Source organism: Natator depressus, chromosome 10, assembly GCF_965152275.1.
Source record: "Natator depressus isolate rNatDep1 chromosome 10, rNatDep2.hap1, whole genome shotgun sequence".
Lineage (NCBI taxonomy): Eukaryota > Metazoa > Chordata > Testudines > Cheloniidae > Natator > Natator depressus.
In genome coordinates, this window is record NC_134243.1 from 35,260,921 (window position 1) to 35,284,998 (window position 24,078).

General features: G+C 48.9%; 2 protein-coding genes across 5 annotated transcripts in view; both read left to right on the plus strand.

The window, feature by feature from the left end:
• The first annotated feature begins 4,879 nt into the window (after positions 1-4,879).
• Positions 4,880-9,362, plus strand: NHLRC4 (NHL repeat containing 4). Its single transcript, XM_074964690.1, has 2 exons — positions 4,880-5,032; positions 7,877-9,362. Exons 1-2 carry the CDS (start codon positions 4,964-4,966, stop codon positions 9,002-9,004), a joined length of 1,197 nt encoding a protein of 398 aa, XP_074820791.1. The 5' UTR covers positions 4,880-4,963; the 3' UTR covers positions 9,005-9,362.
• Positions 9,363-12,663: 3,301 nt separating this feature from the next.
• The window catches only part of PIGQ (phosphatidylinositol glycan anchor biosynthesis class Q), a 52,464-nt gene continuing 41,049 nt past the window's right edge, over positions 12,664-24,078 (plus strand). For 2 of the 4 annotated variants that reach the window (XM_074965721.1, XM_074965723.1), the window contains exons 1-2: positions 12,664-12,733; positions 20,514-21,214. In XM_074965721.1, coding sequence (XP_074821822.1) covers positions 20,541-21,214 — 674 coding nt within the window. In that variant the 5' untranslated portion in view covers positions 12,664-12,733; positions 20,514-20,540. Of the gene's footprint in view, positions 12,734-15,813; positions 15,932-20,513; positions 21,215-24,078 lie in introns of those variants that run through there. The other 2 variants (XM_074965718.1, XM_074965722.1) reach the window with 1 other exon arrangement.

The following is a 24,078-nucleotide window of genomic DNA, read 5'->3' on the forward strand; positions in this document are numbered from 1 at the left end:
CATATATATTGTTTCATTCCCCTCCTATTCAAAAATGGTGAAACCATTTTTGCTCAGAGTTCCCCTCCCAAAATCCATCTTTACACAAAGGTCAAGCATGGAAAATTTCAGCCTGACAGGTGAAAGTTACGAGTGACTGAAAACAGGGAGTTGACATGGAAATGCTCCTGCAACTTTAACTACAACAGTCTCTAATCATTGGCATAGCAATGTAAATAGATAGGTGACCAGAGAATGAAGCTCAGATACTATGGAAATGGGGGCTTGTGTAAATACCAAAGATTAGATAGACAAGGTGGTTGAAGAAATATCTTTAATGTGACCAACTTCTGCTCTTGAAAGCTCATCTCTTTCACCAACAGAAGTTGCTCTAATAATATTACCTCACCCACCTTGTCTCTCTAGTATCCTGGTACCAACACGGCTACAACAACACTGCAAACTAAGATTAGATAGATAGATCTAGCCCCCGCAGAGCCTTCCCAAAAGTGGAGAAGCCAGGGGCCCCGCCCCTTCCATACCTTCCACCTGAGGCCCCGCCCCCAGCCAAGCCAGAAGCTGGAGTGGGCTGGGAGTCGCAGACCCTCTACCTGCCTGGGGTGGGTGGCCAAGAGCAGCCCCCAGCCCATGTCCCCGCCATATGAGTCCCCCACCCAGGACAGATAGAGGGTTCACAGCTCTCCACAGCTGCCTGGCCATGCGGCTCTTACCCCAACCTGGCTTCAGCCAAGGGACGGGGCCTCGGAGCTGCAGCCCGGCCACAGTAAGAGCCACACAGTCAGGCAGCTGTGAGGAGCCGCAGATCCTCCACCTGCCCTGGGTGGGGAGCCCGCGGGGTAGGGACATGGGCTGGGGGCTCCTCTCGGCCCTCCCACCCCGGGCAGTGGCGGGTCCGCAGCAGTGCCCCCTGCTGCTTGGGCTCCCTGGCCAGGCTCCAGCTGCCCGCCTGGCTGGAGGGGCAGGACCTTGGGGGTAGAGGAAAGGTGGGGGGAGGCAGTGGCAAAAAATGGGCCCCTGGTCCACCCTATTCTGGATAGATGGATAGATCTTGCTTTTTTATAGATCCCAAAGAATCCCAAAGCGCTTAACAAACTATCATATAAACTATACAAGGGGGGATGGCGTCACCTAGCACTGAAACGTAGCCTCCATTGGCGTGAAATTTTGCAGCTGTTTAATATCACAAAGCAACACGGCCCATGGGTTTAGGACAGGAAGTGAAGGTTCTGTATCACAGTGAACCTGCAGGGAAGAATTTGGAGAGGCAGAATGGATGCGACGTTGAAGCAGACATTCAGAAAGGGTTAACTGCCTCCTCCTGTCACCGTTCATACTTTAAACTGCTTTTACTTCAGTTATTGTTTTAAAATGCACGGCTGGTAAACTCTGTCTCTCTCACACACTTTGTTTTTTAACTATTGACAGTCATTTTTCTTCCGTGGTTATTTAGATAGACTAAGCCTCCTGGAGACCAGAGGGGGAAACTGCAGTCAAACATCCAGGCTGAGTGGGAAGGTAGTGAGCAGCATTGGTGTTTGCACGGCGGTATGTATTTTTATTATTATGAATGATGATATTGCCAAACAGGCTGTAGCCCTTTTCAGGATCCCTAAAGCTGCTGCTTATGTTTCTGGGAATGGAGATGCCCAAAATCAAAGGGTTAATGAAATCTACCTGAACTGAAACTATCTGTGTCTTTGGTTGTATAGGCAACTGGTCCTCTGCACTCTCCTACTTCCTGATAGCGAGGGGCTGGACGTGTGGAGAAGATATGGGATATTTCTTTTGCTTTTTCCTCAAGGCAGTAGCTGTTACTCTGCCATCCAAGTTAGGAGAGAGCCACACATGGGCAGTGGGAAGGAGCAGTGATGCTTCCAGAGACCTGTTCAGGGATATGAGCTCCCAGCTCCACCATAGTTGTCCCAGGGAAGAGGGGAAGCTCTCTGTCTCCTTTTGTACTTGGCAGGGAGAGTATGCCCTCAAGGGGGGATTTCCCAGTGCCTATCCCAGACAGAGGTTAAAAACAGCAGAAGTGAATGCAAAGATATGCATGTTCTTTTGAGACCTGTGCAGGATCTATATGATCACATTCTGTGGCAGGTCTTTTAAAGGGCTGGATAACTTTGTGATCAGGGTAAAACTAGGTAATCAAAGCTCATTCTTCAGGAAATCAGCAGATCACATTCAGGGGGCAAGAAGGAATTTACCCCCATATATATAGCGTTACCCTGCTGCCCCACTGCCTTCTGTGGTATGGGTGGGAGGCACCTTCCTCAGCCTGTTACTAGATCCCTGAGGCAGCCAATTGATGAATAATTGCAATAGACCATTTCACCAAGAAGAATAAACCTTACCCTCTTCAACACAGTTAGTCCTCCACGTTGGGATGCCTGTCGACTGCTTCTCTGTATAGTCTCTTGGCATTACTTCCCCTATCTCCCTGATGCCGCTGGCATTTCAGGGCACCTTCCAGGTCCTCAGGTGGGCTATGCACCCTCCCCCAGAAGCTATCATGCCCACAACAGAGATCTCCATCTGGAATGCAGACAGGCTTCAGAAGAGGGAATCCCCTTTAGAACTTGCCTGAACTCCCAGAGGGCTCCTAATATTGTTGGAGGTCAGTGGAGCTGTGGGAGGAGTTACCCCATTCATACAACTCACCTGGGGCTAGCTCAATCGGGGGCACTCCACTGGAATCAATGGGAGAGGAACCTCCTTATGGCAAGCCTGAATTGGGCCCCTGGATCTCTGTCCCTGCAGCCCAGCCCACCCCCCAACTGAGCCAGGCAGCCAGTTAGTACTGGGACTTGGGATATCTCCACAAGGGAGTAGGGAGTACTTCTGTCTCCGTGCCCTGCAGTCTCTTGTCCCAAGGTGGGCCTGGCCAGGGCAGGGCGCTGAGCTCTGTCAGGACCCTGCCTTGACAGAGGTGTCTCTAGGGCTTCGGGGGTGGCTCTCAAACAGGTTGTGACAGGGCCACAGTCCTGAAAAGGTGAATGTGAGCCCAAGGGCCAATGGCTGTGTTTGTTTATCAAACCAACAACAGCGCAACAAAAGGTCAAACCCTGTTGCCGTGGGAGATGGTTTTTGAAGCCTCCTACAGTCCTCCCAGTGTCCAGCTGAGACTGTCCTGCTTGTCACCTCTAGTTATATATGATATTTATTTGTACTGGAGACCCCAAATCCAAACACCCCCAATCTTTGGGAGATGGCTCACCTAGATCCAAGCTCCACAGCTGGAGCTGTTTCCGTTGCAAACAGAACGAAATCCCTGATCCAAACACCCCCAAACTTCAGGGAAGTTCTGAGCTAGATACAAAAGCCATAGCTCGGTACAACAATCCAAACTCCAGATCCAACCTGAGTCCATCTCAGCAACAGAACAGCAACAGGGACAGAACCAGAGATTCCAGATTCAAACATCCCCAGACTTTGGGGAAGTTCTGATCCAGACGCATGCTCCATAGCTTGAATCCATCTCAGCACTGAACAGAACCAAGCCCACCTGTAGATTCAACTTCAGGGAAGTTCTGCTCCAGATCCATACTCCCCAGCTTTAGCCCATCTCTGCAACAGATAGAACCAAAACTCCTACATCCCAACCCCACCAGTGTTTGGGGAAATTCTGATCCAGACATTTCAGATTGTACCCAGCTGATTCTTCTGGGTACAGGATCAGTCATAAGGGTGGATTCATGACAGTCATGAGTCTTTTCCTTACTTGAGCTGAGCAGATGTACAACACTTTCACTAGGGGGCTGAAATGGCTCAGGTAGAGGTCCTCCCACTGCATCCTTGAAACCAAACCTGAGCCCATGCCCTAGAAGTTTGATTGATTTGGGCCATTGGTTGTCTTTGATCTGCTAGTTTTCAGCCGGGATGGGAAACAGAAGGGCAAGCGTAATGGCAGACAGGGTGTACACCTGGTCTTTGGAGAGAAGCTGGAAGTGGAGAAGCATAGTCTAGTAGTTGTTGCCACATAAATCCAGGCGTAAGAAGAACTGGCATTTATTCCTGTCTTTGCCACCATCTTGCCATGTAACCTTGGGTAGCGTATTCCGTTAGAGCAAATCCTGCCATTACCAGTCAGAGCCATGCTGGAGGGGGTGGAGGAGAACAGACCTGCCATCCAGCAAGTGCAGGGCATGAGATAGCTCAGACTGGGCACTGGAGGGGCTCCGAGCTGCTTCATTGACAATAATAATGCGTAGCAGCTTCTCATTCATTGATCTCAAAGTGCCTCACAGAGTTGGGAAAGAACCACTATCTCCCATTTTATACATGGGAAGCCTGAGGCGCAGGGCTGGAAAGTGACTGGCCCAAGGTCACACAGTGAATCAGCAGCAGAGTCAGTAAAAGGACCCAGCAGTACCGACTGCCCCAGCCCTGTACTCAGTCTACCAGGACACACCTGCCCCCCATGAGAAGAAGCAGCAAGCCCTCCAGATACAGATGACAGCCCCTTTCCTAGCATTCTCTTGAGAGCTAGGTAAGAACTCTGTGCTGGTGCTGAGCACCCTATACCCTCTTCTCCCACCAGCACAGCCCAGGGCAGGATTTGGCCTTTAACCTCCTGTGCCTCGGTCTCCCCATCTGTAAAATGGGGATGATAATTCTGCCCTGTCCTGCCCTGCTGCAAAAATTAACTCACTAATGTGTGCAACGTGCTTTGAGATCCTCAGAGGAAGGTGCAAGTGATGGGACAATCCCTACTTCCCTGCCTCCTGGCCCTGCTCCCTACAAGTGTGGTTCCCCCATTAGCATGCTGCATTGCCTTTCCCAATGGGCCTCTGCTTCCAGAGGTCCGGGCCTGCTCTGCTTCCAGAAGTCCAGCCCTGCTTGGGTTAGGCAGCCCCGTCATGTTGACACAGGCACAGTGAGTGGCTGAGTCGAGCTCGGTTGCTAACAACAAAAGCAGCTCACAGCCCAGCTCATCCCTTCCTGCGAGACCTGCGCTGCAGGGATGTGGGAAGCAACAGGGGAGCAGCAAATCAGTGGGAGGAAAAGCTCTCCACACACACAGCAGAACAAGGTATATGCAATGTATTTCCTCAGCTTTCCTTGGGCTGTGTTTTTATGCCTTTGTTTAGGCCAAAATTGTCCCATCTAGGTACCTGCAAACTGGCACCTCAATCCATAGTTAGGCCTCAAAATTAGTGGCTTCTGAAAAGGGGTCCAGCTATGGAATCAGCTGTCCAAGTTTAGCTAAGCACGCCGGAAACCTTTGACCTAAGTTGCTGTCTCAATGTGTGCCCGAGCTCGGACGTCACAAACAGAGCTCTGGATGTAATATGCTTATTGCTGGGATGACTGCTGATTGTAACGACAGTCTCAGAGAAAGATGTGCATTGTATGAGCTTACGCTGTATGCCTATGGGTGTGTGTATTCCTGCGTGGCCTAGGGGTTAGAGTGCTGGCTCTGCTGCTAGATGCCCTAGGACAAGGCACTTTATGTCTCTGTGTCTCCATTCCTCTATACCCAAAATGGGGGTAATGCCACTGACCTCCTTTGTAAAGTGCTTTGAGATCTACTGATCAAAAGATGGTTATTATTGGCACCATGAGCAAGCAGGGGGGCCAAGCTCCAAGGTGCACCGGTCACTGCATGGTGCTGCAGTGTAGTTGAGCTTTGAGTGAGTGGAAATTAGATGGAGAAGAAAACTGCACCACTGTATTCCCAACCCTCAGATCCAAAGAACAGCTGGGTTCAACCATATTTGTGCCTGTGTTTTTGTTTGCTTTTCCACAAACTGTTGTGCAAATGGGATTTTTGTCTGCATGGCTGTTTAGGGAATGGCTGGTTTTCATAGACATTCCCATATTTGCATGTAAATAAGGGAAATTACACACCGAGATGGATACTTGCACCTGAAGTCTTCCCGCCCTGCAATTGTTTGGAAAGTTTTACTCACCTAGTCAAGAAGTAGTGACAACATCATGTGCTGATGACCAGTCACATGCTGCAAGGAACATAATACAAGATCTAGCCAACGTAATCATTCATAAACAACCACTAGCAGCTAAAACAGGTTCTCATTGAAAAAGTACAAATGTGTAGAAATCAGAGTCTGTTCATGGAAATACAGGGACTTTTAAAAAGGCTACTTCTCTCAGATAAACTCTTCACTAGGAGCGTTAATTTGGCTCTAGTCGCTTGGCCTCATGGTGCATTGGTTTCCTCTTATTTAAAACGGTCATGCAGTGAGTTTGTGTAATGTAGCCCTTTAGGTTACTATGGTTACGTGTATGCATCCGATGAAGTGAGCTGTAGCTCACGAAAGCTTATGCTCAAATAAATTGGTTAGTCTCTGAGGTGCCACAAGTCCTCCTTTTCTTTTTGCGAGTACAGACTAACACGGCTGTTACTCTGAAACCTATGGGAACCGTGGCCCTGATCCTGCAATGGAGTCAGTCTGTGTGGAACCGACTGTAGGACTGGGGCCCATATCTTTAAATTTCCTGAGTTTTGTGCATTTAATTTCCTAATTGTCTTGTTTTTTGAAGAGATGAAGGAGAGAAAATCCCCAACCCAACCCCTATGTCTGATCTCAGGTTCAAATAAAATTGTAACAACATCCTTGGCTGAACTGTCTGCGGGGACTGAATGTGGAACCTCTGACTTTTAAAGTAGGAGGCACTTCTGATTTAGTTAAAGGAGCAGCTACAGTAGTTTAAGGGCAGCAGTAGCAGACATAAACCTCTCTGGAGGAAGACATAAACCTCCCCTGTGTTAGCATTGGTTATGACAGCATTACATATCTTTGAATGTCTGATTTTTTTAAAATAAATACATGGGCATTTATTTCAGAGTGCAAGTCACCAGATAAGTCACGCACAGATGCTGTGTGCTTTTTCCATGCCTTCTGACTCTTTAAAGACCATTTTTTTTCACACTTGGCAAAGCTGCTGACTACATCTGAACCTGACAACAAAACTGGTGTTGAGCAAACAATGCAAACCCACATCTGAACAATCTGCCTGATTCTTTAAGGCCAGTGGTGCCCAAACTTTTCCTGTCGTGCCTCCCCACCCTTTACAAGTAATGGAATCCGTCCACAACCCCCTCCATTACTGCACAGTTGGCTCAGCAGAGGAGCTTGGGCTGACGGTGAAGCTGGGGGAGAACTGGGGATGGGGGAGGAGCTGGCCTGGGGGTGGAGAGGGAATGAGAGCAGAGCTGGGCTGAGGGCGGAGCAGCAGAGCTGCGGCTGGGGCCCGATGGAGCTGGGCTGAGGGCAGAGTGGAGCTGGGGCTGGAGCTGGGGCTGGGGGCAGAGCAGGGCTGAGTGGCACTCCCTCCCCAACCCCCTTGGTGGCTGGCCCGGGCCCCACCAAGCACCCTCCTGAACATTCCTCTGAGCCCCCCAGGTTTTGGGACCACTGGTTTAGGCAAATATTGAGTGTTGCTTCAATAAATGGAGTTATAGAAAAAAATGAATTAAGCGATGCTGTGGCCAGCCCACTAACACAAAGAGTACCAGATACAGAGCTAGTGATCCTGTAGGCTAGCCTGCACCGACACCACTGTGAATTATAAAAACCCTGCGCCAGATCCTCAGCTAGTATAATCTTCAGTGAAGTCAATGGACCTATGCTAGTTTACGCCAGCTGAGAATGTGGCCCTGTTTCTTAGGAAATCCCAGAGTTTCGGATGCAGACGTTATGCAAGGGTAACCCCTTCCCTGTTTGCCTTTATTTCTTGTATATATATTTGTATAAGAGGCCAGAATCTGGTCTTAAATACATGGGTCCACTGAAGTCAATGGAACTGTTCTGGATTTACACTAGTGTATCTGCAATCAGACTCTGCCCTCAGAGGATATTGCTCAGAGGATATTGCTCAGGACTGTAATGATTGTATCACTTTTTCCAAACAGGAAGAGAAACTAGCCATGGACTATACTCTGGAGGCCACCTGGCGGAAGGAGAAACTTCTGAAGACTGTTTACACGCTCCAAATGAAATCAGACACTACACTCCAGAAGGCAAGCCCACTTCTGAGCAACCATCATGGGATGGGCATGGTGACAGAACATCAAGTCCACCAGCTGGCTGAGAAGGCAAAGGTTATCTGCCATGACCTGGACAACATCAGAAACCTCCTCCATTACCGACAAAATGACCTGGTTCAGCAGATCCCCAACCCCAATGGCTGCCGCTATGGGGGACCAAGTGGAATCCATTGCTCGCTGGATGGCTCTATCTATGTGACTAGTGAGAATGCACCCTGGGTCCACATCCTCACTCGCTCGGGTCAGACTTTGCAGTCCTTACCATGTGTGGAACAGGGAAAGGAAAGTGAATCCTTTTTGCCAGAAGATGTGACTGTGACTCGGGCAGGGATGGTAGCTGTTACGGACATGATGAATGGGACCATCCACATATTCAACCATCACTCCAAATTTTCCAAAGGGGAGTGGATCAAAATCGGGAAGGTTGATTCTCCCAGGGGTATTGGAGTGGACTCCACAGGAAGGATCCTGGTAGCAGACTACACTCAGGGCAAAGTCCACAGTTTTGCTCTGGACCATGCCTTCAGGATACAGAATACTCACTCCGTCTCCAACCTGCGTGGACCCCGCTATGTCTGCTTGGCACGTGATGGCGGGTTCATTGTGAGCGAGGAATGTGGTGACGTGAAGCTCTTCAATAGCAACCATAAGCTGGTGGGCTCCCTTGGCTGCAGATACGGGCACCAGTTTGGCAACCCAGCTGGGGTCTGTGCCGACGTAGAAGGCAACATAATTGTGGCAGATGAACAGCACCGAGCAGTCCACCTGTTCCCCAAGAGCGGGTCTCCCATCTGCCTGGTTTCTAAGGGGCTGCGGAAGCCTGCAGGAGTGGCTTGTTCCAACTCTGGGCTGCTTTTAGTAGCAGACTCTGGGGATAATTGTGTCAACGTCTTTAAATACCGTGTGAGGCCCCCCTATAGTTCCGATAATCCTTGGGTGGCCAGTGACAGTCCAAACCTAAGTCCTAGAAAGGGCTCAACAGTTCTGCATTGAAACCATTTATTTCAGTTATGTGATTGCCTTACAGTGACATCTGCTGGCAGAGACAAGAACTGGGACCCCAGAATTCTACCTGAGTTATTTGGATTGGGTCAGCTCTACTACAGTAGCTTAAGATGTGTCATGATTACTCAGAATTCCCTCTCATCCCTCCTGCACATAAAGGCTATTCCCTTCCAGATGCTAGTATAGATACCTGTCATCAACACATACCAATCTCAGACTGGCTGGGTCTTCACATTTATGGAATCAAGGAAGATGGTGTGAATTGAGAATCAAGCCTAGGTCAGGAACAGGGTAGCATTGTCCATTGTGTGTAGTTCACAATAGCCTTCATCAGGATGGAGTTAAACATTAAAGATAACTGATTATTTGATGGTTTTGTTTGGCCTTTTTGTTTTAGACAGTACAAAGGGCATTGAGTACACTGCGCATCCCAGGGCTGGAAAAATATCCACAGAAAGCAAGGAGTTCAGAATAGAGACACTAAAATGATTGCCAGGCTGAGATCACCAAATTTCTATAGTGATCATGATACACATGCACACATAACCAGGACTGAGCACCCCACATTTGTGCAGCGAGCATTCCACACACATACAATAACACACACATGCATAACTGCACCATGGGGACTGAGTGTCTCACATTTTTGCAATAAGCATGACATGCACACACACACAACTGTCATTGACTACCCCATAGTCCTGTAGTGAATGTTGCACAGACACACTCCACAACTGGCACTGAGTGCCCTATACTTGGTAGTAAGCATTGCAAATCCCGCAGCTGGGGTTGAGCCCCACACCCTTCTATCATGCCACAACTGTCTGCCACCTTGGACAGCCAAGAGCAGGAGTATGTGAAGCGCACACACGAACCTTATCAGCAAAGGGCAACATGCTGCAGAAGGGGTGTGGGAGGGAAGGAAGAGGGTATCCCACCCAGGAGGGGTTGTATGTGTTACAGTCATTTCACAGCCCTCCCCAGGCTTTGTAACTGACGCACTGGTAGCTGGAGTAAGCTGTTCAGGCCCCACTCACTCTCACATCACCCAGGCCATGGTGGAGTTACATCAGGTGCTAGATTTGACTCCCTCCGGCTGATTTAAGAGAACAGCCAATTCCAGTCTTGTTTCTTTCACCCCAGGTGAACCGTGGAGAGGACTTTCCCCCCTGCACAGCCAGGATACACACCAAGCTGCCATACTTTGGATCAGACCCCAGATCCGCGCCCAGGACCAAGACAGGATCAAAGAAGTTGGGGAGATGGCCTAGGAAAGGGGCGAGCAAACTTTTTGGCCTGAGGGCCGCATCGGGTTTCTGAAATTGTACGGAGGGCCGGTTAGGGGGGGCTGTGCCTCCCAAAACAGCCAGGCATAGCCCGTCCGCCACCCCCTATCCGACCCCCCCTGCTTCTTGCCCCCTGATGAGCCCGCCCAGGACTCCTGCCCCATCCAACCCACCCTGTTCCCTGACGGCCCCCTGGGGACCCCTGCCCCATCCATCCCCCCTGCTCTCGGTCCCCTAACTGCCCCCGGACCCTTCACCCCTAACTGCCCCCCACCATCCCATCCAACCCCCCTCTCCTTCCTGACTGCCCCTCCGGACCCCTGCCCCATCCACCCCCCGACTCCCTGTCCCCTGACCGCCCCCGCTGCCCCATCCAACCTCTCCTCTCCTTCCTGACTGCCCCCCAGGACCCCTGCCCCCATTCAACCCCCCTGTTCCCCATCCTCTGACCGCCCCGACCCCTATCCACGGCCCTGACCACCCCCCGAACTCCCCTGCCATCTATCCAAACCCCCCGCCCCCCGCTCCCTGCCCCCTTACCATGCTGCCTGGAGCACCGGTGGCTGGCAGTGCAGCTGCACCAGGAGAGGTAGTCGCGCCGCGCAGCACAGAGCACCAGGTCAAGCCGGGCTTTGCAGCTGCACTGCCCCAGGAGCTCGCTCCCCCTGCCTCCCAGAGCATTGTGCTGGCAGCGCGGCGAGGTGAGGCTGCAGGGGAGGGGGGCAGTGGGGGAGAGTCTGGAGGTGAGCTTCCCAGGCCAGGAGCTCAGGGGCCGGGCAGGACGGTCCTATGGGCCGGATGTGGCCCGCGGGCCATAGGTTGCCCACCTCTGCCCTAGGAAGAGCTAGATAGGTAGCTAGGTGGCGCAATATGGGGAGGAAGAGATTTATGAATGGCCCCCCTTACCACCTCCACATATTATTATTGTTAATCATGTTTATTACAGCAGTGCCTAAGGGCCAGCCAGTGGGGGTCCCATTGTGCTAGGCACTGCACAGACACAGTCCCTCTCCCAAAGAGTTCACCATATAACTAGACAAGATAGATCCAGGGCAGGGGATGATGTAGAACACACCAGCAGAGTGAACAATGTGCTGGCAGCAAACGGCATGTTACTAGTAGTGCCAGGGATTTTTTTCCTGGGTGGGCTTACGTAGGAGGGGACCCACTAGAGGGAAAGGAAAGCGAAGGGAGAGGGGATATGGAAGGGAAGGGGGGTGAGGGAGACAAGGTGGGGGAGAAAAGGGTAAGGGGGCAGGGGAGTGAAGCTAAGGTGATGAGGCTGTGAAGGAGAGGGAGGTGTGGAGCAAACAGCTATTTTTGCAGGGCAGAGAACTGTAGCGAGTTCTCTGAGGTCCCTACTTTGGGCTTCTTCCGCTCCTGCCAGCTGGAGTCTCTGGCTGGCTCCTCTCTGCAAGCTTTCCCCAAAAGCCACTTGAGGGGTGGGGCAAGAGGGGAGGCAACACCTGGGTCCTCGTTTCCCCCAGGGTGTGCTGCAGAGTCTCTCTTGCACACTTCTGGATCTAGGGGAGACCTGAGGGGAGGTGGCCCTCAGTGCTTACTTTGTAATGAAAGAGATGCCAGGGATCAAGCAATATTTTTACTTTCATAACTGACGCGGCAAGCCGGCCATACTGGGGCTGTGAACTGCCAAGCCTAGAGGTGCCAGGGCTCAGCCCTGGCAAGCCCTGGCAGAAATTAAGCACTGGTGGCCCTGACTGAGCCCATTTTACCCTCTCCCCCACAATGCAGCACATGTTCTCCCTAAAAACATGTTCTCCCACCCACTCCCCAGTTACATGTTCCCCACATCATATCCTTCCATTCCCCAGAGATCTGAATCCCAGCATAAGATCCCCCTACCCCCAAACACCTAGCTATTTTTCCCTTTACTCCTGAGTTATCCAAAAGCCCTGTGTATTCTCCACAGTCCCTAAGCCAGGCCAGCCTTCAGAAAGGAGCCCTGATCTGGGGTTCCAAAGATATTATCACTCTTTGAATACCTGTACCAGTCTAAGGAAGTGGGGATGGGAGTGGTCTATGTGTATATGAGGCAGAAGGGTATGAGTAGTGGCAAAAGCTAATGGGCCAAATTTGCCCCTGAGACAACTCCATTATCATTAACAGACTTACACCAGTGGCCCTATTTACCCACCACAAGGTGAGAGCAGCTCCCTTGAAGTCAATGGGAGTTACTCATACCTTTTTGGGGGAGGGGAAGAATGGGGCCCTAGGCCTGAAGTTGGCCCACTAGCTTTTTCAGGGATGCAGATGTTGTTACACCAATTGGGTCCAGCATTTGAAGAGTTAAGCCAGGCAGCTTGTCCTTATCAGTAGGCTCAGCCTGCTGTAGCAGAGCAGTTACAGTTTGAATGTAGTGCACTCACTGCTCTCAGGTATCCCGAGGCCTAGGAAAGAAGCAGGCGAGGGGGTAAGTCTCTCACAGCTGTCCCTGCCTGAGTTTCCTCTTTGCAGGCTTGATACACTCATTTCAGTAAAAGTTAGAAGCCTAATACCTTTGAGGATCTCCACCCAGATGCTCGGGTGAATGTGGCTGCTATGGCATCCCTCTCAGTCGGCTGCTCCTCTTAGTTGCTAAAATATGGGGGAAGAAGGAATCGAGAGATGCTGATAGAAAAGGAAAGAACAAGACTGATCCAGTGTCTTGGGGCGGTATTCCACCCTACTATGCGAGAAAGACCTAGGTCTGGCACTGGGACTCCTGCTACCGGCATAACATGACTCGGGTGGAAAGTGCTGTGGTGGCAACATGCATGACAAGCTGAGAGGAATGTACAGAGGTAGACGGGCTGGGTCACAGAGCAGTGGGCTGTGCTCACAGCATAGGACACAGCAGGCAGAGCTGGTTAGAAAACTGACATTTTCCCCGCAAGAGAGAGAAGATAGGTGAGGTAATATGTTTTACTGGACCAACTTCTGTTGGTGAGAGAGACAAACTTTTGAGCTTACACAGAGAGTACCTCACCCACCTTGTCTCTATAATATCCTGGGACTGACACAGCTACAACAATCCTGCATTTCCCTGCAAGAAATTTTTAATGACCAATCTTCATTCTAAATGTTTTGGTTGATTGTTTTTGGTTTGAATAGACACTTTCCTGTGAAAAAATTCAGTGTTTGTAAAACCATATTTTGGGGCAGGAAAACTTTATGCACAAAAAATGCTGACAGCTAGCTGTAACTGCGGAATACTTGCTCCCTAAGACAGATCTCCCTATGTGCTTGCCTCCAGAACCACAATCAGCCTTGTTACTGTACCAGGGTAGCCTGCCCCTTTAAGAGCCATGGAGCCTGTGGCTAGCCAGCCCTATTCAATTATCAGACCCAGCTGTTGTAAAGGCTGAGCATGCTCAGCTAGCTGGAGCTGCTGGAGGGAGATGTGCTCCTGCAGTAGGCCCTGGAGCATGGCTGGGGGGTTGAAGGGAAGGATGTATTATTCTTTCATCCCTGGAAGAGGCCGGGGGAACACTCTAGGAGCTGTATGCCAGGGTGGGCAAAGGAATTGCTCTGTTTTGGTGTTTTGCCTATTTTGTGTTTGAGTTAATAAACTGACCCCTGCAGGAAAGGCCTGAAAGAGACTTAGGCATGGCAGTGAGCATGTCCTGTGCTGGGGAGACAGGCCAGCAGCCTACAAGCCTGTATCCAGGGAGCTGCTGCTTTGTAGAGTTTGAGACTGTACAGATTTGGGCACTGGGAAGGCATGATGTTCACATTGGAACATTTTCATCATGTCGTTGTGTCAGCAAATCACATTTCAATGTGAAGCTGGCATGACACAGTTTTGCCAGATCCTAGCATTCAAAAGTAATGTCAGCCCCCCCCCCCCCACCCACAAAAAAAAAATCATGAGGCTAGCTTAAATGTGCGTTTTTAAATACAAAAATCTCTCCAAAGGTATTTTTGTACTTGCCTTCTGGTTTTTGAGACTTCAGGGTGAAACTGAGTCACATTTTCAGGCTTTCTCTGCAAGCATCATGACTAGAAACTTTCTTTTTCTTTTTTTTAAATAAAAGGTGAGATTTGTATAGGTTTATAGATTATAAAGCCAGAAGGGTCAACTGTGATCTCCTAGTTTGACCTCAGAAAACAGGCTAGAGGACTTCCTTGAATTAATTCATGTTTGAACTAAGGCAGATCTTTAAAAAAAACATCCAGTCTTGATTGCCAGTGATGGAGAATCCACTGTGACCTCTGGTGGTTAATTACCCTTACCTAAAAATTTGCCCTTTATTTCTAGTCTGAATTTGCCTAGCTTCAGTGTCCAGTCATTGGATCTTGTTATACCTTTGTCTACAAGATTAGAGTGTCAAATATTTGTTCTCCATTAAGGTAATTAAGCTGTGATCAAGTCACCTCTTAACCTTCTCTGTGTTGAGCTCCATGAGTCTATCACTATAAGGCAGTGTCAGGAAATCACTTGTCTTCATGACATGGCCACACTGATGATGCAGTGTCATCATGCTGTGAGAATGTCATGACACAACAGCAAGATGCTGGGGATCAACCCAATAAAAATGGGGGTGACCCCAGAAATGATCCCTGCAAGAAGGACTTATATGCTATTAAAACATGTCCACGGCTGACAAAAAGGTAGGACATTGCATCATGATGTGGTGACACAAGGCCCAAAGTTGTGGAATACTAATCTCCAGGGGACAAACTTTTGAGTATGGTGATCACAGCGCTCACCAGGGCCAGCGTTTCAGACCCCCAATGAGAGACACTGTGCGGAAAAGTGCTGGTAACTTCTACCCATTTGCTCAGCACTTACAACACCCACAAAAGGAGCATATTTGATGCCCATCATGTGCCCCTATGGAAAAGATATGCCCCATGATGCCAATTCTCATCATTTTATGGTGGACTGTTTGTTATTGCATGAGAATAAATTTTTTTTTTGGGGGGGGGGGATTAAAGGAAAGCTTCTAGCCCTTGTGGTTGCAGAGAAAAGCCTAGAAACATGCCCCAAGTGTTGCCTAAAGGTTCAAAAGGCTGCAGTCAAATCAAGGACCCCAAATTATTATTTTAAAGCCAAGCTCTTGACTTTTGTGGCTCATGTGACTCATAGTTTATGTTCATTGAGTGTGAATGATGCTGGTGTCATCAGGCCCCTGGCACCTCCCCTTTGGCTGGGTGCCCACAGGCACCCCGGCCAGGGACAATGTATCTGATGCCCATAGAGGGACTTTGGGGGTGAAAGATGGCCCTGGGGGCAGAAGTGAAGTGCTGCAGGGTGCCCGCTCCCTTTGCCAAGGCATCATGAGTGGGAGGGAGTGGAAGCTGCTGGCCCTATATTAACCCCACACTCCCACCCCACTCACAGATCAGGTTTCTCCTTCTATTCAGGAGAGCTGGGGTCTGGTACCGTATGCCTGGGGGGCTGGATAGTTCACCCACCCCACTGCAGGCAGCGGAATCTTAGAGTCACGGCTTCCGGTGCCTGCCCGGGACGCATTGGGGGCAGGACAGCACGGAGTCCTCCGAGCTGCGGATCGCGTCTCCTAGCAACTCGCCAGCAACACCCGGAAGTGGCTTGAATGTCGCAAGGGTCCGGTCCGCTGCCGTTTGACTGGGATAGGAGAGAGTCACTCCCTGCGGTGCGGAGGAGGTACTTTGGGGGGGGGGGGGTGAAGGTGAGGGCGTGGGCTGCAGGGAAGGGGTCTCGGGAGGAGACTGGGAGGAAGTCATAGTGGCGAGGCTGCAAGGGAAGGAGCAGGAGGGGTCACACTGGGGAATTGTGGGAGGGGGCACTGGGGGGGGTCACGCTGGGGGAATGTGAGAGGGAGGGGTCATGCTAGGAAGAGGTCACGCTAGGGGATTGGGGTCAGTGGGGAGTGGTGGTGTTGTGAGGGCAGGCAAAGGGTGGCACTGTGTGGTGTGACCTGTGGGCTCACAGTGATGGTGGAGGCTGCAAGGGAAAGTATGTGGAATATATTGGTTGGGGAGGGATTATTGTAATCTGCTCTCCTGTGTTTCATTGCTCTGATGAAGGGCATGTCTCTCTCTCTTGGGTCCTTGCACTGTAATCCTCCATTCCCTGATGCTGGCAGCTCCCCTGTATGCTCTGGCGACCTGGCTGGGATCAGAGACAATCATAGAATATCAGGGTTGGAAGGGACCTCAGAAGGTCATCTAGTCCAACCCCCTGCTCAAAGCAGGACCAATCCCCAATTTTTGCCCCAGATCCCTAAATGGCCCCCTCAAGGATCGAACTCACAACCCTGGGTTTAGCAGGCCAATGCTCAAACCACTGAGCTATCCCTCCCCCCATGAACAATGAACACCCACAGTCAGGCTCCTTCACCCCTGTGCTTCAGTCCTATCTTACTCTGCACAGATCCCAGGGTCTGGTGGTTCTCCTACCTCTGGCAAGCCAAATCCATCTGAGCTTGTGACAAGAACTCATTAAAACAAAGGGGCTGAAATGCCCCACAAGTGATTTCCTCACCAGAATGAAATACGCTGGCAAGAGCCATGCAGTACATATATAGTCATGAAGGAGTTAAAATGAAGCTCTGTGTGTGAGCCTAGTTATTTCTGCCAGCCTGAAGGAAATTGCAGTGTACACCAGTTCTGTGCTTGTACATATTCCTCCTCCAGGCTGGTGCTCTGCTTTAGATGCTAGCTAGAGAGTTTCCTCTGCCAATGGCTCCACAGCTTGTATGCCAGCTCTGGAGGCAGTGAACTCTCCTGCCTGTTGTAAGTTAGGAGGCAGCTTGGTGGCAGCCAGCTCATAGAGCAGTATTTGAACAAGGATCTCTCTTGCAGGGTTGGAAGTGGATTTTGTGCTCTTGTATGGTACTAGCCTGACACCCCTGTGGACTGAAGTTCTTGTATTCATCTCCAGAGTGTGTACAGTCTCCCATTGTGTCTTGCTCCTGTCCTGGACAAACCATGTCTAGGGGTGAGAAGGGAGTTCAGGCTCATTCGATCTTTGGCTTCTCAACTGAGATAGCTGACAAGGTGGTTAAGTGATACCAGTTGTTGAGGTGATTTTGTGATGTGGACAGAAGTAATGCTAGGGAGGCAGAAGGAGATCACAACACATTTCATAGAGGCAACTGAACATCCAATGACAGTAGCAGCTTTCACTCGCTTCCAACCAGTACTGGATTTGAGCTGGCAACACTGTCATGCTCTATGTCCGTTACCAGTCCTCTGACCCAGCCAGTCCTCTGGGAATGCTTTCTCTGAAGATTCCTTTGGAAATTTGAAAAGCAGAAAATTTGAAAAGCAGAAAATGATACCTTAAAGTATCAAGGTTTTTAATGAGTTGAGTATGAATTATACAATCAGTACCTTAATCTTTGTTTATTTTTATATTAATGCATTTATTATATGGTGTCCCCACATTTTCCATTTCCAGTATTCCAAAGATTTTCATATAACTGCATTGGAAAAGTTTGGGAGCTGGGGAAGGGTGGGGACACCTGAGTAGCAGGTATCTATGAGGGAGCAATAGGCAGTTTGGGACTTTGGTAGAATAAGTACATTTGGTGGATGTTTCTGCTAAAATGATCAGCAATGAAATACTAGGTTGTGGTGACATTTAAAATATAATCCTTAGTTTTCAGATATAACCTATTGAAATGAATGAGGCAGTTTACACTGCAAGTCACTGGCAGAGTTGGAAATACAGCCCAGGTCTCATGAGTTTCCAGGTTCGTTCCCTGATTACTAGAATATGTTGCAGTAACCTATTAACATGATACAATTTATTTCCTGCTGTAGAGATATTACATGTCCCCTTAAAAGTAATATCTGAACTCCCTCTGCTCGATTTCCAGCAGTTAACAAACACACACATTCAGAGCACAATCAAGGGGGATTAGCTCAGTGGTTTGAGCATTGGCCTGCTAAACCCAGGGTTGCGAGTTCGATCCTTGAGGGGGCCATTTAGGGATCTGGGGCAAAAATTGGGGATTGGTCCTGCTTTGAGCAGGGGGTTGGACTAGATGACCTCCTGAGGTCCCTTCCAACCCTGAGATTCTATGATTCTATGAAATAACTCCAGGTTAATTTTGGGGGGTAGGAGGAGAGAAATACAATCAATGTTTCCCAAATAGAGAAGGGAAAAATAGAGAAATTTTACCTTCATTCTTCTTAGTGGGGGTTATAAAAAGTTGAGAACAAAATAAATGTAAAGCTATGTGAAACAGCAATTTGTTTCTAAAATGATGGTTGAATTGGCAAGAACTCTGTGGAGGGAGAGTAGCAGAGGACACTGGAAATCTCTTGCTGTAATAGCACTTTAAAAACTGCTGACGCTACCTGGAAAATTTAAAAATAAAAATTCAGCTTTAAAGGTACACTGGCAGGATAAGTGTCACCATTTGAAAAAAAAAATATCCCTACCTATGCCATGTTACTAACAATACCTTAGACTGTTAAAATGGAACCATCTACAATCTTCTTCACCTTTCACTAATAATTATTTGAGGTTCTTCTAAGATCCCACTTCCTCAAAGGCTCTACATAGCAGAAATTATCCCTCTGGCCCAGGAAGGAAGGATGTAACTCCCTCTATGGCTTGTGAATGCTGCTCTTGCAGTCAGCCCGAGGGGACTGTCAGACAGTGAGGCAAGGCACTCCACTCCCCTCAGGAGCTAACGGGGCTGTCTGCTCTTAGCAACATTCAGAGTTCTGCACCTATGTTGCTACACTAAAAATCCCCAGAAACACACACATGCACCCTCTTTAATGCAGGTATTGAGGTGGACTCAGCTGTTGCGAAATGATGGGGAAAATTCAGACCCGGGAGATATTCGCCTTTGATAGCAGCAATTGTATTGCTTGCCCCACTGCCAACACATGCCAAGAAAACTTCACCTTTCCGCCTCAAGGGGCTGAAAGGAATTCATCCATGAGCAGTCAGTTCATACCATTGCATTTGGCAGGCTGATGGTTATGTGACTTGTCAAGTGACTTAACTTAATTGTTCCCCACCACCCTCCCCATCAAAGACAAGTGTATCTTTTCCATAGCAAATTGCCAGGTGCATAGATTTAGTAGATCATTTAAACTTTATTAAATAGAGAGGAAAACACACACATGAGGAACCTCCCTGTTCTGTGTACTCTCAACATGTTATAAATATACTGTGTATTTCTCTTTCCAATTGACTGCTCCCATCAAAGGATGCCAGCCTAAGGGATTCATAGAGTTTTCACATCCCTAGCACAGCACTGAAGGACAGAAAAGGACAGCAGTCACCAGATGCTGATTATTCTGAGGAAGCACCCTCCTTAATGCAATTATATTTCTATTAGATGCTTCAGCATTATGTAAAGAGACATTGTCAGCTAGTTCAAGGCTCAAAATGTATTTATTTGTTGTTAAGGTAATTTATAAAACCATAGAAATGTGTTCTCTCTGAACTGAGGAAAAAAAACAACTTTAGATTGCAGGGTGGTCAGGGACTGCTCGCAAAGCAGGGCTAATAAGTGAATATAATATTTGCCCTTCTTTAGGACCTTCTATCCAAGGAATTAAATCAGACTTTAATCAGTTAAGCCTTCCAGTCCCCTTGTGAAGTAGATCAACAGTTGTTATTTTACAAGTGGAGAAGCTGGGACACAGAGACATTAAGTGACATGACTGAGGCTACACAGTGAGTCTGTGGCAGAGCATGTCTCCTGCTCCAGTGACATAAGTGAGGATATAAGTCCTCTTGTTTCAGGTCATAAGTCAACTTCTGATTGAAGGAGTTAGGGAGAAACATTACCCTACAGGCAGGTTATTATACAACTATCCATGTCAAGGTTTCTGCTCCTTTCTCTGGGCCATGTACTGCTGGCTGCTGTCAGAGACAGGATACTGGACTAGATGAACCCCTGGTTGGAGCTAGTTCTGCAATTTGCATGGATCTTAGTGCAGCGTTATGAGAGATGATTCCAACACTCGCAAAATGCCCTTGTGTTGGAAGCTCCAGTACAAGGTCATTTGAAGAGCTTGTGTTTATCAGAAATGTGCCAAGTCCCTCTTTCACCTATGATTTTAAATGCCACTTGGCTAATAGCACCAGTGTCAGCTTCTTAATCTAAGATGCAGAGGCAGTTTTCAGCTTGCTCTTGAATTTGGTGTTTTGGAACTTTACTGGATCTCCTCAGCAATGGCTTTCATTAAGCTCTGTTTTTTTTTCTGTGCCTTTACCCACTGTCTCTAAGTTTTATTTTTGTATTTATTGGCAGGTATTACGTTCTTCCAGGATTGCTGTCATGGTTCTTAAAGTCTTCTTCCCCTCTTGCTGTGCCACAGCAGAAAGTGGCCTTTTGATTGGCCGTTGGATCCCAGAACAGAACTCTGCTGTTGTGCTTGCTGTGGTCCACTTCCCTTTTATTCCTGGCCAGGTGAAGCAGTATCTTTCTGAGGTCCAGCGGGTGACTCAGGTCAATACGTGTGTGCTGGGCTCATGGAGTAACAGCAAACAGGAGAAGGAAGAGGTCCTGGACAAGTTCCTGGAAGATCTCAGCACAATCTTTTCCCATGAGCCCTGGATACAGCTCAACAAAGAGAGAGACAGCAGGGTTTGGAGCTGCTGTATCTTTCAGAAATACCCCAGCAGCCCCAAGGAAGATGAATTCATCTTAGTATATTATGACCAGCGCAAAGTAATGCTTTCACAGTTGCATCCCACAGACAACCTGACCACGTCTGCTGACCATAAGGGAAATGATGCCTCAAAACTAGGTGCTGTGTTTGACACAGTTGCAAAGAGCAAGGTACTATTCATGACAGACAGATACGATGATGGGCCCATCAAGCTGACTCACTGGCAGTCAGAAGGAGTGGAAGCCAGTATTATCGTGGAGCTGATGAAGCAGGCTTCTGTCCCTGTGTGTATGCTGCTGACATTCCTGCTTTCACTTGTCTCCAGTGTCTATAAAAGCAGGTATGTGATGCAAGATGGGGCAGCTTGAGTGCTACATTGAAACATAGTCCAACCCAAGACTATCAGTAGGCACAGATTTCCGGCTCAACCCCAGCAAGCAATGTGCATTGTGTTAAAATATTTCCGCCTAGGTGGGAGTGAGACAGTCTGAGTGGCCATCAGGGATCTGTTAGCCAACTCAGAATCAATTTCCCCACAATGAGTAAAGACCATACTGTATCTTTCTCACAATAGCAATTCCAACCCTGAGGAGCTGCTACTGATAATAGCCCTACCCTATTTAAGTGGGAGGGCAGGGACTTGCTGTCTGTGATAGTCTCCCTGACAGCCGTGGGCCAGCCCAGTACAAGTTAATGTTGAATGGATGATTAGCCTGTGTTGGGTTCCAGAGCATAGCAGCTGGTGGGGAAGCCCCTGACTGAAATCTTCCATTGGAGCCATATTTACATGGAGCTTGAGGGTAGTGGGGGTGGGATTTGAGTCTGGTACTGATGCAAGGTATAATCTTGTCCTATAGATAGTAACAGTTCCCTCAAACTCCAGGAGGTTTCTGGGGGAGCTATGAGGTTTTGCAAGCTGAACTTCTTCCCATTTTCACTGGGGGCAAACCCTCTGCCTCAGCTTCGTGAGTTGAACCATGGGTTCTTCCAGCCACTGCTTGAATGACAGGATGATGCAAAGAGAGCTAACCGTTCGGTATTTCACCCCAGTAGTTCTGTAGCCAGGATGCCCTAATCTCTGTTTGCAGTGAAGTGCCTCTGTAGCTGAGGAACACTGAAATGTTGGCAAACTGGGCATCTAATTCCAACTTTTGACATCAAATGGCACAGCTACAGCCCTGGGACTGGATAGCAGGAGGTTAATAGGAGCAAACTGGATCAAATACATCTTTGCTAGAACTCTGTTAACTTTACTTACCTCGTGTACTGAAATGGAGTTTCACCAGAATGAATATGATGCCTCCAGTGTAACATCCTGCAAGTGCTGGCACCAAAGGGGAAATCTGAACAGACCTGAAGGAAAAAAGCTCTTGCATATAAAGCTTAGTACCACAGCTGGGAAAGCCATCTAGTGAGATTGTGTTGTGTTGCCAAAAAGGGGATTGGTGTTCAGTGTTCAAGCTGGAAGAGGACAGTTTGATTAATCAGATCTGGATAACCGTTACTAAAGCATTCATGGACAAATCTTTTCAAGTATAGCCTCAAGCTATGGGGAATGGAATCTTTTAACAGGTTTCCAATTGTGTAATACTGTCATGAAAAATCACGGTGAACCATTTCATACAGAATGGCTTTTTGGATTTTTCTGCTTGATGTGTAAAGCTGAAACTTATATTTTTTTCTAATTATCTGTTAAAGTCATTTTAGGGTCAAACTCAGACTTGATATAAGTAGATGGAACTCCATTGGCTCCAGTGGAATTTCACTATTGTAGTGGGTCTGAATTCGGCCTTTGATTATATTCATGGTATCATTATCTAGTTGGGTAGAGCACTCAACTGCGAATCATGTGTTCCAAGTTATTTTTCCAGCTCTCCAGTGATTCACTGTGTGGCCCTGGAAAAATCACTTTGTCTCTCTCTGCCTGAGTTTCATTATCTGTAAAATGGGCAGAACACCTACCTAGCAAAGGTATTTGAAGGTATTAGGCTGGAACTTAAGAGATTGGGGTTCAGTTCTTGGTTCTGCCACAAACTTCCTGTATGACCTTTACATATCACTACTCTTTGAGAAATTCTGCGCATGCTCTGCAAACTCTTCCTCCCACTCCAGTCCTCCCATGCTTTCTGCATCCACTGCTCCTCAGCTGCAGGGGGAGGGATCTCTGTACAGGGAACTGCTCCCCCATACACCCAGACCCTCCCACCGAGCCTCATCCCCCCACCTGCACTCAGAACCTCCCTTGTGAGCCCCACTCCCCTGGCACATGGACTACCCTGACAAGCCATCCGGATCCTCACCATTCCAAGCTCCAAACAGTTGCACTTGGATCCCCACCCCACTTAGTCCCACTCCCCCAGCATCTGGACCCTACCACTGAGCCCCCCCACACCCAGAACCCCCTGCTGGGCTCTATCCCCCCCACACCCAGACACCCCTTCTGCTGAGCCCCAACTACCTTCTCCTGGACCCCCCCTGCAGAGTCCCATTACTGTTGCACCCAGAAACCCCCAACAAGCCCCTGTGCATCCAGATCCCCCCCTGCACCCGGATTCCCACTGAGCCACCTGCACCCAGATTGCCCCACACAGAACCCTTTCAACCCACACCTGGATCCTCCCACGTTAAGCCCCTCCACACTTGGATTCTGCCTTGCTGAGCCTGCCTGCCCACACCTGGTGCACTTGGCACAGAGGGGCAGGACTCTGGAGTGTTTCTGGGGCAGGCCCGGTCCTTGCACAGTGTCAAGGTTGGGTGCAGCCTCACCGCTGAGTCCGTGACCCCAGGGAAAGCTGCACAGTGATCTCCCACCTCTGTGCAGCCAGTGGCCTGTGTTCCCCAGTGCTATGCTGGAGCCTCCACATTTATTTGACAAATAAAATTTGCAGAATTTTAAAATATTGTGCGCAGAATGCCCTCAGGAGTAATATCACTTAATCTCACTAGGCATCTCGTTTAAGCCTCCTTTGTGTCAGCCTACTTGGTGCAAAGGTCATAGGGCAGTTGTAAGACTTCCCCCCTCTCTCCTGCACCTCCCATGGAATACTTCCAGTCCTGGGCGGGGGCATCTATACCTGGCATAGAACTGGCTCCACCAGGTCTGTGCTGCCTCCAATCACTGGGGGCGTTCCAGGGTTTGGAGCAGGGGCAGGCCAGAGGAGGGAGGACCTGCAGCCTGGTGATTCTGCATCTCTACAAAGCCTC

What these genes read in the sequence shown, in the direction of transcription:
- NHLRC4 (XM_074964690.1), top strand. Translation starts at nt 4,964, where the DNA reads ATGTGGGAAGCAACAGGGGAGCAGCAAATCAGTGGGAGGAAAAGCTCT. An exon ending in CACACACACAGCAGAACAAG is followed by an intron (nt 5,033 to 7,876) that starts GTATATGCAATG and finishes TTTTCCAAACAG; the next exon opens with GAAGAGAAACTAGCCATGGA.